The sequence below is a fragment of the Harpia harpyja genome, chromosome 16 (assembly GCF_026419915.1).
Source record: "Harpia harpyja isolate bHarHar1 chromosome 16, bHarHar1 primary haplotype, whole genome shotgun sequence".
In the NCBI taxonomy this organism is placed as follows: Eukaryota; Metazoa; Chordata; class Aves; order Accipitriformes; family Accipitridae; genus Harpia; species Harpia harpyja.
The window spans coordinates 4,788,806-4,807,363 of record NC_068955.1 but is presented as its reverse complement, the minus strand read 5'-3'; the positions used below and the strand labels follow the sequence as shown (position 1 = coordinate 4,807,363).

Genomic DNA, 18,558 nt, shown 5'->3' with positions numbered 1-18,558 from the left:
CTGCTTTTTAAGTGCAGGGTGTGGCAGCGGTATTGCAAAGCACTGTTTGCCTTGTACATCTATCTTCATTTGAAGCAAAAGAATTTGACATCTGCAACTATCAGCTGTTTTAAACTTATTTCCTTGTAGCCAGATCTCTTTCAAGTACATGAAATTTTTACTGGTAAATAACTCTGCAGAGTATCAGACAGCAGACTTTGGATCTTGTAATCAAGAAATATATGCTCTTCCTTCCATCTAGTCATTTCTCAAGCAGATACTCTTTATTCCACTTGGTTAACAGAAATGCTCTTATGTTCAGTTTCCCTCTAAAACTGCAAAGGGGTAAACATTCTGCCTCCCTCCCTTATATATTTGTCCCCCAGCAGAAGCTTTTAACAGCATGGTGAAGGGGGTGGGGAAATGTCACTACTGGCTGGGTAAATCCTAAAGATCCATTATAATCCATAATACCACTTAAGAGAAGAGAAGCAGCCTTCAATCTCCACTTCTTAGTCTGACCATTTCCCTTCTGCACTCACTAAAGGGGCATTTCTAATAATATCCAGATATATTTAACAAAATAAAGCTTCTTTTGAAGCATGAGCTCTACTACAGTTCAAAACTTTGAGCTTGAGCTCCACTTTACTAGGAATGGGAAGCAGCTGCTTATGATAAGATGACCTACATCCTACACTTGGGAGAACCTGGGGTTATCAGTTTGTTGATCCCTCGAATCAAGCCACATACTTACTCTCCTTTTTCATTCCATTCTAGACAGTTGACACACCCAGAGTGACCCTGAGAAAAAAAAAAAAAAGGGAAGATGGTATTACACAAACTTCAGACTTATCAAACAGAGCTGTTCTAAGACAAGGACACAGCGAGCTCCCCACACATAACAACTTGTTCCAATACAAGCAGGTTTTTTTATTCCAACCCTGCAAAAAACCACCCACATGGCAAATAAGCACCTCCAGAAAAGACAGATATGCTATAGCAGTTGGGATAGAAAAGGCAAAATGAAACAAATAAAAAAAAAAGTAGTGTTGACTAAAATGGCAGTTTAGTCTCAGAGGCTACAGATGAAATCCTGCTGTACACATGGAAAGGTGACTTTGCTTCAAAAGCCCTTGGCTAGGCTGACAAATTACATGTACAGGTTCTCTGGGAACACAGGGAAAATGCACTTTTGATAACTCTTTTAGAAGCACCTTGCTGCTGGGTGACTATATCATCCATCTTCATCCAAATTAACTAACAACTGTACCAGGAAAGACTAGGGGAGCATGTAGTAGCGTCTGATATGGGAGATGCAATTGAAAAGGGGGGACAAAAGAATCCTTTCCTCCCCCAAACCAAGATAATCTTAAGATCTTTTTAAGCCATGTCAGACAGCAATACAACAACCTATTCTTTAGGCAACACGTTACACACTTCAGCATTAGAGCCAAGTATCCTGAACGATTGGCAATTGCCTTCTTCAGGCACCACTGTTGGGATTAGCTGATACACACCTGTTAAAGGCTCTCTTGTAGGTGCAATAGGTAATGCAGAAAGCTCACACAAAATCTCACTGAGCTATTCCTAGCTCTAATGCAGTTTAGGGGACTAAGTAATCAGTATCTATCCCATACAAGAGAGAGAATCCTGTACACTCCTGCATGCTGTCTTTTCTGCAGGAAGTTGCACAACAAACAGCTCAGTTTGCTTTTTAAACACTGCCCACTTACTTGCAATTCTGCTTCTAGGCCCAGGCGTCGAATGAATGGATCGGTGACATGATAGTGTCGTTCGAAGCCCAGTGCACCCCTCTCCTGCACAAAGCAAACAAGAGCCTGACTACAGCAAACAAAACACTCCTTTTTCCCTTAAGAGAAGATTCAAAAACTTTAAAAATCAAGCAGGGACCTTGCCAGGTATTGGGGTGTCCATAGCATCAGGTACCTGTCCCGTAGTAGGGAGACATCATTTGCATGACCTCCAGGTAGGCAGTTTGTAACCCTTGCTCCTGTATTGGTTTAAAATGATGTTTATCTAATTGCCAGGCTGCAGATGGGTAGCCAAGACAAGGTTTGAGAAGCCCACACTAAGACAGTATAAGTTGCCTACTTTGGGCCAGAACAGAAGATAGAGAATAGCTTGGGAATGCCTGTCATTATCCCTTGGCAAGCATTTCAGAAGCAACTCACTCCTGAGGACTGCAGTACTAGACCACAGCTGCTCAGGAGAAGTCTCCCATTACACAGAATCTGTCCTAAAGCACCACCACCATGGGGCAAAGTATTGGGGAACGTAACTGGACAGCATCCTTTAGAGATGGCTTATTTCATCAGCAATGGAGTGGGAGCATGTAGCTGCAGTACCACAGCACAGCCTGTTCTACAGGGAAGAGAACAGCTGCCACAGAACTGCGTCAGTACAAATGAAGGTGAAGAAAAGCAGGACAGTTGTTTCCCCTGTGATCTCACAGGGTTCACAGATGCATTAGCAGATGGCTTCGATGAAAGAAGGCCAACTGCAGAGGCAGGCAGAAAGAAAAAGGGAATGCAAGTCATATTTTGGATGGAACATCTAACGTCCAAGGAGATTCCTTCCTAGGACCTGATCCAGCCTCGGTCCCATCCCATGCCACGCTATAGTCAGGTGAAGACAACTTAAGTCTTTGTTATCACCATTTGAGAAGAGATGAGAACACTAATGTCAAATTACACTAATGGTACCAGGAACATGTTAGTAGTCATAGAGCAGACACAGAATAAAAGCTATTGGAAAACAAAATGGAGATACTAGGGGACTGGAGGAAAAAATCAAACAGAACAGGCTTTTTGTAGTAACTTCCATTACAAACTTCAAATCCCTTGACATATTTTTTATGGCTAGCATTCCCAAAACACTGCTAGGCCCAGTGCAAGGTGCTGCAGTTATAATTGCCTTGCTGTTGCAACCTCAGTGGCTTTGTGAGGTCTGTGCAGTAGGATATTGCTTTGCCTACAAGGAACTGTCAGACTTGCAATCTTCCCAAGGTCACACATGAAAGTCTAACAGAGCAGACACTATGAAAAAGTCCCAGGCTAATGCTCTAACCACAGAACCATCCCTTCCTTGTTAGAGCAGCAAAATAAGTCTTTGCACATGGATTAAATCACAAGCTTATAATACAAAGTTTGGTACCAAACTGCGAAGTGAAGTGAGCATTCAAGCTCCTAGTTCCTTATTCTGGCCACTAACAGACGACTTTCGTGAATGCTGATTACCAGCAAAGCTGCAAATGATTTAAGGCCTCTGAGTCCAAGCAATAATTGCCTATTGTGTCTGCTGTAGCTAGTCCTTTCACATTAAGAGATATTTCACAAATGCAGCCATCAGATGACTGATCCAACCACCGTAGAAGTTTTTCCCTACACAAAGGAAGCAACACACCACTCTTTGTAATGAAAGAGAGACAGAAAGAGACTGAGACAGAAATCATTAGCTTTACTACAGTCAGAAAATACCTTTGATGGCAAGATCACACGAAGAGAACACATAAAGAAGCAGACAGAAAACTCATGAGGGAAGCTAGCTAAGGGTCCTTTATGGTGCCCAAACACAAGCAGCCATATTTCTCTCTTCAATGTTGTACTCAAAAGGAACAGACCTGCTGATGTCAAACTAGCACAGTGCGCTCCTGCTAGGGAGAACAACTGTATTCCTGTCATGCCATACTTCATCCCAGCTCTTCATTAAGGATAGTGAGAGGCCCTAGGCGTTTGTTCTCTTAAGCTTCTTATACAGCTTATCAATACATAAGTAGCAGAGATCTTTTCAGAAGTAAAGGCAACAACATCAGTATTTCCCAATCCAGCATGAACACTGATTCTCCATCTGCTCTCCACCTAACACAAGCAAACACTTGACTAACACATACCTTGATCTGTCGGTGGATGATGTCTCTGGTAATGTTTGCTTTTGCCATCTTCTTGCAATGGGGCAGACGAAAAGAAGCTATCGGAAGAGCTGCTGTGCATCCAAGCATGCCAACAGAGCAAAGATCCACACTAAGGGCATTTAATTACCTGCAGGACAGAACAGGGAGGGAACAAAGGCAGGCATACAAACATATTAGGCCATTCATATACAATGTCAGGTACTTTATTTTCAAAAAATAGCAGTGGCTAAGAACTGAAAAGTTTTGTATAAAGGCTTCTTGAAGAAACTCAAGGATGGGAAGGAACAACACAAGACCAAAGAACATCTGACTTAAAAGGCCATCCCCAGTTTGTGGGGAAATTCACAATGAGCAGAACTCCAGGACTACATCAGCCTAGAAAAGCCATGTTTCTATGCCAGCAAAGACCCAGCAAGTCCAGGGTAGCATCCTGTTTCACAGCTTGCCTCCCACCATTACATGTCCACTCATGTCCAATTTCACATTTCCCAAACTCTACAAGCAACAAGACTTACTATATTGTGAATAAACAAGGCATCAATATTTTGGGCCACCTCTTCTCTCTCATTTACTACATTTGATTACCAGCCAAAAAAACCCACCCAAAACAACCCAACCAAAAGGGCATAAGTGTTCCTTAGAAATCACAACAGCCAACCACCAGGTGACACTATCATCTGAATACCCAATTACATTAGCAATAGAAAAGGGGCTATCATTTAAAGCTGTATTTCCAAGAGAAATTAGAGTTTTCCACGCTCTTAATGGAGTTCCATATTTAATGCACTAACCTAAATAATTTAAACCCCATAGAATTAGCTACACCTGCTAGAAAACACTGCAGAGTGATTGTCGCAACCCTGCTCTGGACAGGCTGCCTAGCAAAGGACCAGTCATTCTCTAAGAAATGATGTCATTCACCTTATTTACATACCGCAGGCCCTGCACCATCCCATTTTGATATTTCTACAGTTCTCTTTAAATTTTTTTTTTTTTTAAACACCCATTTTGTCCTATGTAACTCCATAGTTTTAAATTCTCTTTAAAAGCATTCACAAGCAGAACAAGCCAAAATTTTCAAATGAGTCCTCTTTTGAATGAGGAAACGCTGATTCATTGAAACAAGAACACTTCACAGAAACGCAGCAACAAATAACTCCGCTGAGGTCAGGCAGAAGTTTTGACAAACGCTGCCTGATTCTCTACCGGTTCATCTGTCAGGTTGCTGCAAAGTGAGGGCTTTCACCATTAGCAACTTCAGGGCCGTGCAGCCGTACTGCACAGCAAAACCACAAGGCTCCTGAACTTGAGATTCCCCAAAGCCCTGGGCTTCAGCTTCAATTTGCTTTCAAAAAACTGTTAGCGTGCATACATAGGCATTTCCCCATGGGTAGGAAGTACCAAGAATTCATGTTTCCTCACAGAAAGCAAAGTTCATCCAAAGTGGAAGTTCAGATCACTTTCCTAACACAGCTGGCTCCTCTAGGCAGCTCTGCAGTGAACACAGAAACGTCATTAGACCTACAGATAGCATGAAAAGCCATACAAACACACTGAAGATTGGATTTTCTTGCAGTGGGCTCCTACACAGGATTTTTAGGGTAGCCATATGATCTCTCCAATACAACACACAGAGAAAAGGCACAGCTGTTTGCAGGTCTCTGAAGATGAACATCCCTACCGCAGACAGCAGAAGACAAGCAGTCCTCACTGTTGTATTCCAGTCCCATTTCGTACGTATGATGAGAATAAAATTGATAAAATTCCCACAATGAGAGCGCAGGCCTCGAAAGCAAGGCAAGTCAGGACAATGGGAGGACTTTGCACGGCAAGCCTGCTCGCAGTCCATGCCCAGCGAGGGCTAATGAGGCCGTACTTTCACCAGGACCAATTCAAACCCCAGACGTACACATAGCAGGTCAAACTCACCACCATCCTAGTTTCTGCAGCAGATGTGTCCAGTAAGCCAGCGACCTCTGCCACACATCTTGAGTTCACCGTGGCAGAAGCAGCACGCCTCACACCCCCAGATGTTGGAGCAATCAGCTGACATTTTTTAGGGCCCATCATCTGTTTTAGTGCATAAATTGGGGCTCCCTTAGAATCCACTGGCCAGCCTGAAACTGAGCTAGTATGTACGTATTTGTCCATCATGTATGTATGTAATCCACATTCCTTTTACTCCAGAAGCAGCACCAGGAAAGCTAGCATGCATGCCCAGGAAGACACCTCATGTTTTAAGCATCTTTAACCTCACTCACTCTCATGTTACGCAATAGTTGCTTCATCCCAGGCTTAATAGCAAGAGGCAGCACTGTGACTGCATTTGATCATCAGTATTTCACACTAATTCTTGTAGTAGGGTGATTAAGCTATCACATTTTGATACCCATCCTCTGCCTTTCCACATGAGCTTAGTGTAGGTATTGTTTTGCCTGTTTATGGAGACAGAGTCTGTAAGGGGACAACAACAACTGCTCTTACGAACAGTTCACAAGCATGGGAAGGAAAGGAAGCAGGCACCTGCAGCAAAGCGCCTCGGCACGAGGGCAGGTGGATCCCGCTGACTCTGCAGCTCAGAGGTAAACACGGGAAACCAGGACAGACACATCGCTACTTGTGCCCAAGGCCAGCTCTACATAAACATGCCAGCTGGGCTAAATAAGCTACACTGCTGGAGACACCCACGAGGACATGGTTTCCAGACACTGTTTTCTGCTAAGTTCTGCAAGTGAGAGGACTGCTAACTCAAAAAGCAGCTTCAAGTTCGGATAGACTAAACATGCAGGGATGAATGGTATCTGTGATCTCTCTCCTCCAGTTTCTCCAGACACGCTTTCCAGCTAACAAGCCTCCACCTGCCCTTCTCCTGGGCTAGATCCCCATAGACTGGCCTCCTTAAACAAACCCTCCAGGACACACAAGCATTTTCTCCATCCATAGCTGCAACAGGGCAGACAGACCTTCCATCACTCTGCAACACCTCAGCAGCTCACCCCTCAGGTGAGGGACTCTGGTACTTACCGTATAAAACACAAAATCTTCTCACCTCTAAGATTATATCCCGAGGCTCCCTTCCTCCTCCTCCGCACAGCCCTATTAAACACACCAGCCACCCAACCTCACACAGCACTCTTCTGCAGGAACCTGTGACCAGTGACTGATGACAGTTAAACAACTTTTTCCGGAGAAGTGAACGATCCAGTAACCCAAAGTACATTGTCAAGAGACACGAGGGACAATATTCCAGCAGATCTCAGCGCCTCAGTCTTGCCTGCAGCTTTCCACTCTTCTTGGCACTTCCCCACAACATTCCCAGACTCTGTCTGCAGTTGCCCCTCTCCAAGTGGCACCAGGCTAAGTCGCCTTCTTTCCTGCCAGGCAGGGACTGCCTTTCTTCCTCTTTAAGGGCAGTTTAGTTTTCTTTTGATCTTAGGACCCCAAAGAGGACTAATACGATGCCAGAGCCAAGCAGGCAGTCATCTCCCAACTGACAAATGCCCCACTGCTCTCTTAAGAGACCTGGAAGTATTTTTGTCAGATTTCCTACCTCTAGTTGTGGCTAATTTCTAAACAGCTCCTTTTTTATTCAACTCCTATCTAGCAAGAAATGACACCAAATGACCTGAAGGACACACATGGAGAAATGCATGTTCATGGAATGATACAGATCCTCCATACTCTACAGACATAAATAACCCATACCAATGAGCCAGTTTACTGCTAAATAAGTTACTGCAAAACACTTATACACTAGAAATCCACTCTTTGACTGTATGAACAGGATGCTCAGAGGGAACAAACACCCAATCCCCCAAAACCTACCATTCCTTAAGAGAGACTCAAATTCTCTTACTCTCCAACAAAGTCTCCTCTGCCACAGCATTTCACACCTTCTGGAACTCTGAAAACACACACTGGCCAGGGAGCACAGCAATACACAGGAGCTTGCTATTTCTGTGAGCGTTTTTAGGATTACAGATGTGTTATGGAACTTCCCAACTCTCTGGACAGGTCATTGTCAGCTGCGGTAACTCAGAGGTGCTCTCAACAGATAGCCACTCAGCAGGTCTCAACAAAAGATGAACACATCTTAACTTTGTTTCTTAAAAGATACACGTCAAGAAACTCATCCATGAAATCAGCCCTTTGGTTGACAAAGTGGAATAAACCAGAGTTTAAAACAGAACATCTGATGCAAAACTGGCTTTAAACATACTAATACCAGCATCCAAGGGTATGTGGGCAAATTGTTCAGTGTCTAGTATACCTGAGATGCTGATGTATGCTTTTTAGCATTTGATCATTAAAAAAAAAGACAGTCTTGGAAAAAAAAACAGTCAAACAGGAATGCATGAGCCTAAGGTGTCTCTCTTGCCTAGACAGGGCTTGGTTTGGCGACTGAATGTTGACAAATGCTTACAGGTCTCCCAGAACACATGTACATGCTTGGCCAAGAAAACTCTAAGAGCCTTTCTTGCTTTCACGATGCTATTTTTTGTTGCTCAACAGGTATTCCACAGCTGCAAAGGCTTTGGCAACCTTAAATTATCATGAAATCACAGACAAAGAATTAAGAAGTCCCAAATTCTCATTCCAGGTCAGACTTTGTTCATTAGCCACAACTGGTCACAATCCCAGACTCACGTTCACCATGAATATGATAATTACCTAGTTCACGAGTTAATACGTGTAGAGCTCCTACTATGAAACAAGCATTAAGTGCTCTTAACACTAAAGGCTATATTGACCACACCATTGTACATGTAGATCAACAATCTCCAATTACATTAGAAACTGACCCTGGCATAAAGCATAAAATCCCCTAAGATTTGTAGGTCTCCTGGAAAATATATGTAAAAAAATCAGATAAGAATTAACCATGCCACCAATTTCTTAGACACATACAAGCTTCCAACCATGAAGCCCCTTCAAAGAGTCTGTCCATTTGTTACCACTAAAGGCATGTAAACTGGTATAGGATGTTCCTCTTTCAGCAAAACCACTGTGCAAATTCTGTTCACTTTTAGATATATTGTTTCCTAAACCATTCAGGCAGTTCTCTGGCTTTTAACTAAACCTGCACAACCAACTCATGATGAAATGAGAGGATTAAGTCCCAGTGACAAGGAACAATTTAGGATAAATCTGCACTATTGCTACCAGTGATGATCCCACAAGCAGCTTCATTTTGGCTACATGTAAGAGATCATCATGACCTTTTTTCATCATTTATTACATGACACTGGAGCATGTTTCTCCATCAACCTTCAAGAGCATCTCTGCACTCAATTCCAAGCAAGGACAACCTTCCCTCGTCCCTCACTGTTCCAAACCTGCCCAGAATACCCCAGACAGGACTAAAAACCTAGGATCCAGTTAAAGCTGTCACCTCATCCACAGTAACAGCCTCTTCTCAAACTACACCCTGAAGCATAAAGAGGACCACCCCACCTGCAGTTAGCTGTAGTTGGCTCATTGGACTCTTCTGCTCCTGCAATGCAAAGCTCCAGAGGCAGAAAAAGAACTTTCGCAACACTTGGCCTTTAAATTTGCAGTCAAAAATTAACAAGCCACAGATTTCTGCAGGCTGTGGGCTCAAAATCTGCTAGACTGTATTTACACTGACAGTAACTTAAGAGCCCCTTAAGCTCCTGGAAAAGTACACTTTCAAAGGGTGCTTCTGGCTATGGGGAGGAAGGGGAGTAACAAAATTCTCTGGCTTTCCCCAGCTGGCTCTTCTAATTCTCCCAAAACAATTGCTCTAAGTCTGGAAACAAAGCCTCAACATTGATAACGCACACAGAAATTCAGTCGGTTTTAATACTGAACGCTCCCAATGCAGCTAGGATTTGGGGAGTTGCTCTTTTGCTCGAATGTATTTTCCCCTCACAGAGCCACCTACACGCACACCCCTACCTCACCTACACACACAGCAATGCATGGACACAGAGAAGTGCCCTGCAGACATGGGCTTCAAAGTTCAAACCTGGGGACCACTGCCCTTCAGAAAAGCTCCATCAACACTAGGAACTCCACAAAGCAGCAGGACTCAAATTAGCAATCTAATTCCTAACTGTTTAGGTGCACCCAAGTTTCTCAGTCTCCAAACTCAAGGTCATTGAAAAAAGCAGCACTCTGCCCACTACAAGCCTTGCGGATACGCGACTCATCCCAAAGGAAGATTCCTATGACCCTTACCTTAAGCATCTATAAATTACTTCACCCATCCAAATACCACCTAGGACCCAACTCAGCAGGCTTCTTTAGCCTCACAACTTATTTCCCCTATCCTCTTTACCTTGACTTTCCAAGAGGTCACGGATCAAATTAAAATATATACACATAAATAGGTAGATTTTTTTTAACAAACCTAGCAAAACAAAAGGAAGTTACCTGGTTAGCAGCAGACACCTCATAAAAAGAAGGTTTTGCTACAGCTGAAGGAGTCGCCAGGAGCAGTAGTCACTCCCCAGGACAGATGGCTCAGAACACGGAGCCAGCCAACAACAGAGGAAGGAGTTGCTTGCAAGAGAGGTGGACAGGAGAAGAGGTAGGATCTGAGACCTGACAGGCCCAGTACAAGAGGACAGTAGTGTCAGGGAAACTTTGATATGCCCCCAGACGCTTGCCCACATGGCGCTTATAGCTCAGCCAGCAGCCCTCTGAGCTGGCATCCTACCTCTACCCTTCATCCTCCAGCTGAAACGGCCATCCACAGGAGGAGAGGGAAGATGCAAGACAACACCTCAGCCCCAGTACAAGTAACAGCCCGATGCCAGGACCCAGATGGCCCAATAGCTCCAGGAAGGAATTTAGCCAGCAGACACTGGTAGAGGAGGAAAAGCTGATCTCCTCTCCAAGGAAAGGGGCTGCAGAAGACCCACTGGGGCAGGGGAAAGTTTCACATGAAAGCTTTAGCAAGGGAAAGGTGAGCAGGGGAGGGAGCGGGGCAGAGTCAGCCCTTAGGAAAGGGGAGAAGAAAGTGAGGACAGGGCAGGGCCAGCTGTGGGAGGGGGGAAAGAGAAGTCAAAAAGGCAGGGGCTAAACCTGGCAGGGGGGCAGGTACCAGCCAGAGAATGCAGGTATCAACAGAGCTGGGGGGAAAGAAGTGCTTGGTTAAAGGGAAAGGGCAGGCAGAAGGGATGGGGAAAATGGGGGATGAGGGGCTGGGAGGGGATGAGGGGCTGGATAAAGGAGGGCTTCTTAAGAGATGGGGTCAGGCTCCTGGAAAGGGGGGGTGTGGGAAGATAAGAAGGGGGGGGCACCTGACAGGGCCTGCGGTGGGGGTAACTGACAGGAAAGAGGGGGATAGCAGGGGGCACGAGGAGAAAAACTGACAGGAAAGGGAGGTAAGGGGCCGGGGCGGGGGGGGGGGGGAATAGCTGGCAGGGGAAGGGGTACGGGGGGGATAGCTGGCAGGAAGGAGGGGCTGCGGGGCCGGGCGGGGCCCGGCGGGCCCGTCGGAGCCGTTACCTGTCAGGCCTCCCTGGTGCGGGCGCAGCGGGTACTGGAAGTTGCGAGGCTCCATCCATGCGGGGGGGGAGAACGGGACCGAGCGCAGGGGGGGAGCCAGAGGGGGCTCCGCAGGAGCCGGGCGCCGTCCCCGGGGCGCGGGGAGGGCCCTCAGGCGCGGCCCGGCCTAGGCCCCGGCCGTGCCCCCCCGCCCCCTCCCCTGTTTACCCCCTCCAGCTGTCCGGGGCTCAGCAGCACCCCCCGCCGCCGCTCTCCCCGCGCAGCTCTGCGCATGCGCCACGCTAACTGCGCCACCACCCCCTTGCTCACCCGCAGCAACCTCGACTCCACGCAAACGGCGTAAATCGCTTTCCGGAATACTTTCCCGTCCTGCCCTCCCGGCCGCCGCCACCCCGTAATTGACAGCTCCCCCAACCAAAGGGAAGGGGAGAGCTTTTTCGTGCGGGCTCGACCAATCGGCGTGGAGGGGGGGCGGGAGGGCGGTGCCGCGAAGGGGGTGCTGGGAGTTGTAGTCGGCGGAGGGAGGGAGGGATGGCCGCCTGCCTTGAGTGGGGGGTGTCTCCGCCCGCGGGGCTGGAGCCTCAGGGCCCGGTCACATCCCTCTGTCCCTCCCGCGGTTCTCCGTCCTCCTCCCCCCTTCACCAAACCCGGAGGCTGCTTAAAGCCAGCCCTTGCCGGGCCTGGAGCCCCTCAGCTGGCAGGCCGCAGCGGGGCCTGGGCCCCAGCTGCCTCACACGGTCGCCCCAGAGGCTGTGCCCGGCCTGCGCCTCAAACACGGCCTCGATGGGGGGGCTTGGGCTTCGCGGCCGCCTTTCCATAACCCTGCGTTCCTCCCCTGGTTGCTGGGGCCGGGAGCCATCCCGCAGGTATCACCCTGCAACAGGGGAAGCCGCCAGGCCGGTGTCTCGGCGTGAACTCCCCACAGGCAGCGAGGTGTGACCGAGGCCCTGCAGAAAAAAAACTAATCCCTGCCCGCCAACGTTTGGTGTTTCCAGCAGCAATTCGCAGAAGTGAAGCGCACAGGTCCCTCAGGCAACACAAAGTTAGGTTGGTTTTTTTTTGGGGGGGGGGGGAATATAACTCTGTGGAAAGAGCCAGGGGGTGGCAGTGTTTGCAAAAACCTTCCCTTCGCCTTGGCCTTCCAGCTGCCCCGCACAGCCGGCCGCTGGCCCTGGGGACAATGCTGGCAGACCTTGGGGCGAATGCAAGGCTGGCATCTCCGCTAGTCCCAATTATCTTAACGCACCCTCCCGAAAAGGGGTGTGTGTTTGTAAAATAAAAGTTAGGAATTCGTCTCTCTGTAATTTATTTCCACAATTAAACATTCCCAAGTCTATTAATAAAGTGTAATGAATAGTTTAAATTTTCATTTAGAACTTAATTCCATGGCTCCTAGATAATCCCAGCTGCACAACAGAAGAAAATTGCTACTTGCCTATTCTCTGTTAACAGAAGGAGCAAAAAGCCCCTTAAATCAGACATTGCATGGAAGTGTGAGGACTCTCCCATACACCTCCAGACTCATAAATGACAGACCAACCATTAGCTGTAATGATTTGTCTTCATCTCATAACCCATTAACGTATTCAGCTGTTGTCAAAGTTCTTTACGGAAGAGAATTGTTAATTCTTGCCTCTGTATCTGTCCAGACTCTTTTAATTAAACAAGTAATAATCGGGATCCATCACTATCATCCTTACAACAGGGTTTTATCTTCTTTTCTCAGATGCCGTCCTCTTGGGGATCTAAAGCTCTACACAGAAAATCAGGCAGGCTTTGGATGCCCTTGACATGTAAGTTTTACTTGCTGACAGACAGAAAATTGGGGCACAGGAGCTTGATTTTTTTCCGAGCTGGTGACGGAGAGACATAACAGTGGCTGAAGCCAAAGAGGACCAGGGGTACTTGCTGGTTCTGACTGTCAGAGCTGAAGTTTCCCGCTGCAGCCTCAGATGGAACTGGAGGCACGTTGGGGAATGTAAACAAAGTAGTGTCCTCCCAGCACCCAACCTCCTGCAGTATAAACACCACCTTGAAGAGTATCCTCGTGAAACAGGGCTGCGGAGTTTTCAGTCCAAAGAAAGGTACAGGGAGCAAGGAATAAAACTGCTTGAGAGTTGGACTTGCCCTTCTTACAACATTTGAGAGAAAACCATTTAAGTCATACAAAAGGCATTTTTTAATGCTTTCAGTAAATATGTCTCCTATTCTGTCCTCAATCTATGCTACACACATTAAAAAAAGACAATTCAGTGTAAAAAAAACCACAACATGCACACAAAAGTTAAATTTTACACCCTGTGCCATAGTTAGGAAGTCACAGCGCACACGTACACAGGTTCATAGCCATAGATCTTACTCTGTGAGAGAGAAGCGACATGGTTTGTCCTGCAGACACCTGGCCAGCGAACGCTGGAGCTGGACTAGGATTTGTTTGCAGGTGGAAATCTAGGCTAGAGCAGTTGAAATAAAATTTAAAGTCATGCATTCTTTACTTTCCACTTCCCTGTGCTGTTTATTGGGGCAGACCAGAGAAAAAGAAAATCATTTGACTGAGAGAGAAAGCCTGACCTGCAGCCACTTTGCTCAGGCAATTGTGAGTTGCAAGTGGGGATGGGGGAACAGGGGCAAAGTGTAAACAGAGAGAGGGGTAGCAGCACTGAGATCATCTTTATCAAATAAATGCAGAGAGGATGAGAAAGAAAGAGCTGGGTCTAATATAGAAATGGACTGTAAACATATAGAAACATTCTTTTAGCCAATGTGAGCTGCAGCCAGGACGTACAGCAAGGTCTGCACTCCTGGTTTCTCTGAGCAAATCTGCTGCCGATTCCTTGCACGACTTCAGAAAACGCTTCCCTTCTGGTGTCTCTGCCTGGGTTTACCTCCCTGTGCAATGTAAATGATGTTTACTTTTTGATTATTAACATCTGCTGAAAAAAATTTAGACCCTCTGATCAAAGCTATTATGAAATAGCAAAGCTTCGCGGAAGATTCTCTCAATATGAGGGCTGAATTGTGCATGATTTACATGTGAACACAACTCGGGGCATTTGCTGTGTATTGTATTAGCGTGTGCTGGCTTATGAAGCTCCGTGCGCTTGCAAGGCCTGGAGGAGCAGGGGGAACGCTGGTGTCTGGGTCAGAGAAGGTGCCCAGTTGCACAGCTGCTCAAAGGCAGGAGGTGTGAAGTATTTCCAGGGGCCAGGGAAGACAATTATGAACTTAGGTATATACACAGTGTCTGCTTTTGCCCTCCAAGATACAACAGGATAAGCTCTGGTGTATTATGTAATTTGCTTGATGGGACATTTCTAAAGCTCCCTCTGCTTGTTCATGTGGTTGTATTGCTCTCCCTTTGCAGGCTAAGAAGCTTAATCCTAATTACGCTCCCTCCTGGTGGGAGGATGGTGCAAGTTCCAAGAATCACAGCGAGCATCTCAGCTGGGCCATGAAAAGCTGGAGGTAACTGGACTAGTCTCCTAACGCAGGAAACACAAATAACTGAAAAAAGCACCAAGGCAGCTCAAGCCCCAAGGCCCTGATGGGGATATTTGCCACTGTCAGAGCACTGCAGTGCTGATGGATTAACTCGGGAACACAGATTTAATTGGATGTCTCCAGGTCTTTGTCTCCCGATCCAGAGGAAACAGGAATATCTTTCCACTTTGTCAAGAATTTGCACCAACCAAAATCCTTCACGGAGTTCAATAGGTTGAAAGGCACTTGTCCAGCCAGTAGCATTCAGCCAAGCAGGTTGGGAACGTTCGCTACCAAAGTAGCAAGAAGTTAATTTGATGCTACATCCCCCACTGGCAAATGTACAATAGCCAGGTACTAAACAGTTCAGACCTACCCACCATGGTTGCTGATTGATCCAGGCACAAGGAGGTAGAAAAATCTGACCCAGTTATTTCATGGGAACATCGTACCAGTTTTAGCTTCTAGGAACTGTTTCTGAAAGAAAACCAGCCCCCATGTTTTCTCCTGAACAAGTCTCTAGTTGTCTGTGTGCTGCCAGTGCACAGTCCTGCTTCAACCGAAACGCATACCAACCGCTGTCGTCTAGGATCAGGCTTCTCACCCAGATATGACTAAGCCCTTACAAAATGACAAACACTCAGCATTTCTTGCTTAATAGCTAAAACAGATTAATTTGACTATCCAGAACATAACCAAGCGGAAGAGAGGAATTGACACACCTAGCTGGTTCCTGCTCAGGCTGATGATTCACTTTAATCGAGGGGTCACGTTTGTTGATGATTTCCACCAAGTAGCTGGAGCAAGGCTGCTGTGCTCCCCTCCTGTCTGCTGGGAAGGCAAAGGGCTGCATTCCCTGCAGCCTTCCCTGAGCGAGTCCAACCACCAGCGCTTTGGGAGCTGATGCCATCTTAAAACAAGAATGTAACCGATGCAAACCAGCAAGCGTAATCTTCAAAGCTCGAGTTTTAGCTGCCATGTGTCATGTCAAGGGCCCATGCCCTCCGTACACTGAGTGCCCCCAAGGATTAGGGGCTGCATCTTTACCAAAAGGCTCCTTTGCCCCTAAAGTTTAGCTAATAAATCAGTTAGAAACTCCCGCCAGTTTTGATTGCTCCTGTCACACACATGTGACACTCAGGAAGTCAGTAGCAGAGCCAAGAAATCAGGGTGGCTGAGCTCAGTCGCACGGTGCCAAGCAACCCCCCCAACGCTACTCTAGTGGTTTTATTAGAGCCTTATCAGTTTTCCTGGTGACTCAGACTATGCTAGTGACAAGGGCAAAGGGCGAGGCGGTACCAACAAGCACAGATGAGGTTACAGCACCATGTTGGTCCAGAATAGCAGCCAATGCTCACCAGGCCCGTCCCCCTGGAAGTCATCGCTCTGCGAATCCCACCACCCCAGAGGTCTCCCCAGAGTGGTGCCTGCATGCTGAGGCTAAGCAGATCGTGGCTGTCCATTTCCAAGCAGCAAACATGGAGGGGGCAGCTGGCTGCTCCGCTCTCCCCAATGGGCCCAGGGTGCTCTGCTGGCCCCACGAGCCTTGGCTGCCTTCCTGTCGGGTACCTGGGCCATGCACCCCCAGTCTCCCTGCCACCCCCACGCTGCTGGGCATGGTGTAGTGCTGCGTCACCCCACTGCACCCCTCCAGCAGCAGGCACAGTCCACAGATTCCATTTCCCTCCCTTTCTTCTGCACCTCCCTGCCATTGCATTAGGGCCCCTTTGACTCCTTGCACCTCCCTCGCCTCTGTGCACCCCTCCTTGCACTTTCACCCCCTCGCTTCCTTGTGTCCAACCTTGCATTAGCACCCCCTGCCTCTCTGTACCTCCCCTTTGCATTGCACCCCCTTGTCTCCTTGCACCCCGCCTTGCATTGTGCCTCCCTCTGATGCTTGCACACTTGTCCATTGCCTCTCCTCTGTGCACCCCCTTTTCAGTTGGATTCCACCTTGCCTTAGCACCCTCCCAGTCCTCTGCTCCCCCCTTTGCGCTGCACCCCACTTTGCACTGCACCCCCTCACCTCCAGGCACCCCCTTTGCAGTAGCACCCACCTTGCATTCTACCGTCCTCCCCTCTTCGTGTCCCTCCTTGCACTGCATCCTCCTCCTCCATGCACTCCCCCTCCACGCACCCCCTTTGCCCTGCACCCCTCTTGCACTAGCACCCCCAGCTCCCACACTCCCCCTTTTTCTGCTCCTACCCCATTCCACAACGGCACCTGGCTTTGCACCGCACCCCCTCTTCCACCAGCACCTCCCCCGCTCCCCTCCTCCCCTCCTCCCCCCTCCTTGCATCGCCCCCCCCACCCCACCCACACCCCCTTTGCCCTGCACCCCTCTTCCACTACACCCCAGCTCCCATGCTCCCCCTTTTCCTGCTCCAACCCCTTTCCAGTTGCACCTCGCTTTGCACCGCACCCCCTCTTCCACTTGCACCCCCCGCTCTCATGCTCCCCCCTCTGCACCTCACCCCCCTCGCCTCTATGCACCCCCTTTGCCACTAGTGGCACCCACCTTGCCCTGTACCTTCCTCCCCTCTTCGTCCCCCTCCCTGCATCGCATCCTCCTCCTCCACGCACCCCCTTTACCCTGCACCCCTCTTCCACTTACCCCCCCAGCTCCCGCACTCCCCCTTTTCCCGCTCCAACCCCACTTTCCAGTTACACCTCGCTTTGCACCGCACCCCCTCTTCCACCAGCACCCCCCCCGCTCCCCTCCTCCCCTCCTCCCCCCTCCTTGCATCGCCCCCCCCACCCCACCCACACCCCCTTTGCCCTGCACCCCTCTTCCACCACCACCCCCAGCTCCCCCCCCCCCAGCAGCACCCAGCTCCGCAGCCCACCCCATCCTCCCCGGCCCCCCCCTACCCCAGCCACCGCCGCCGGCGCTGCCTCCGCCCCTGCCTCCTCCCCGCGGCCGCCCCGGCCGCTCGGTGGGATGGGCCCCAGCTCCGCGGCCGCCCCAGCTGCGCTCCGGCTGTCGGCGGGGCGGCTCCTGCCCCACGCCGCCGGCGGGCCCCGCCGCCCGCCCGAGCCGCCCCCCCCCCCCTCCTTTCCCCGACCCCCCCTTTTGCCCCCAGCGCCCGCCGCGATGGGCGCCGCGGCCCTGCGCGCCCTACCCTGGGCCCTGCTGCTGTTGGGGCCGCTGCTGCCCGGTCAGGGCTTGCAGGCCACCCCTACGTTGGCCTCCGAGCCCCCGCAGGGACAGCCGGTCCAGCTGCGGGGGGGTGAGATGGGGGGCTTTACCCCCGCGCCCCCCGCCTCCGCCCAGGAGATCCATCCGCTGAACAAGCAGCCGGCCAACGGTTCGGGCGAGGGGCACGCCAAGCCCCGCAAAGCCTTTCCCGTCCTGGGCATCGACTACACCCACGTCCGCATCCCCTTCGAGATCTCCCTCTGGATCCTCTTGGCCTGTCTCATGAAGCTGGGTAGGTTGGCGGCGGCGTGGCGGGGTCCCGGGGAAAGGGCACCGGGGAGGGACCCCCCCCCCCAGCACCCCGGAGAGGGACCCCTGGCTCCGTGGGGCAGGCGTCCTCAGCATCCCAAGGAGGGACGCCCAGAGCATCCCAGGGTGGGACCCTCTGGCTGAATGGGACAGGCGCCCCTGAGCATCCATCCCAAGGAGGGACCCCCTGAGCATCCATCCCAAGGAGGGACCCCCGGAGCATCCCAAGGAAGGACGCCCCTG

At 49.4% G+C, this 18,558-nt stretch overlaps 2 protein-coding genes across 6 annotated transcripts in view; one reads left to right on the top strand and one right to left on the bottom strand.

Annotated features, from left to right (window-relative positions):
- The window catches only part of WDTC1 (WD and tetratricopeptide repeats 1), a 32,494-nt gene extending 20,711 nt beyond the window's left edge, over positions 1 to 11,783 (bottom strand). The window contains exons 1-4 of one of the 5 annotated variants that reach the window (XM_052812098.1): positions 11,696 to 11,783; positions 3,890 to 4,037; positions 1,713 to 1,796; positions 734 to 780 (exon numbers count right to left, since the gene is read on the bottom strand). In XM_052812098.1, coding sequence (XP_052668058.1) covers positions 734 to 780; positions 1,713 to 1,796; positions 3,890 to 3,997 — 239 coding nt within the window. In that variant the 5' untranslated portion in view covers positions 3,998 to 4,037; positions 11,696 to 11,783. Of the gene's footprint in view, positions 1 to 733; positions 781 to 1,712; positions 1,797 to 3,889; positions 4,038 to 10,306; positions 10,449 to 11,386; positions 11,648 to 11,695 lie in introns of those variants that run through there. The other 4 variants (XM_052812101.1, XM_052812100.1, XM_052812097.1 and 1 more) reach the window with 4 other exon arrangements.
- A 6,113-nt stretch (positions 11,784 to 17,896) lies between these two features.
- Positions 17,897 to 18,558, top strand: part of SLC9A1 (solute carrier family 9 member A1) — a 31,307-nt gene continuing 30,645 nt past the window's right edge. Inside the window, exon 1 of the mRNA XM_052811206.1 lies at positions 17,897 to 18,298. Coding sequence (XP_052667166.1) covers positions 17,962 to 18,298 — 337 coding nt within the window. The 5' untranslated portion in view covers positions 17,897 to 17,961. The remainder of the gene's footprint in view (positions 18,299 to 18,558) is intronic.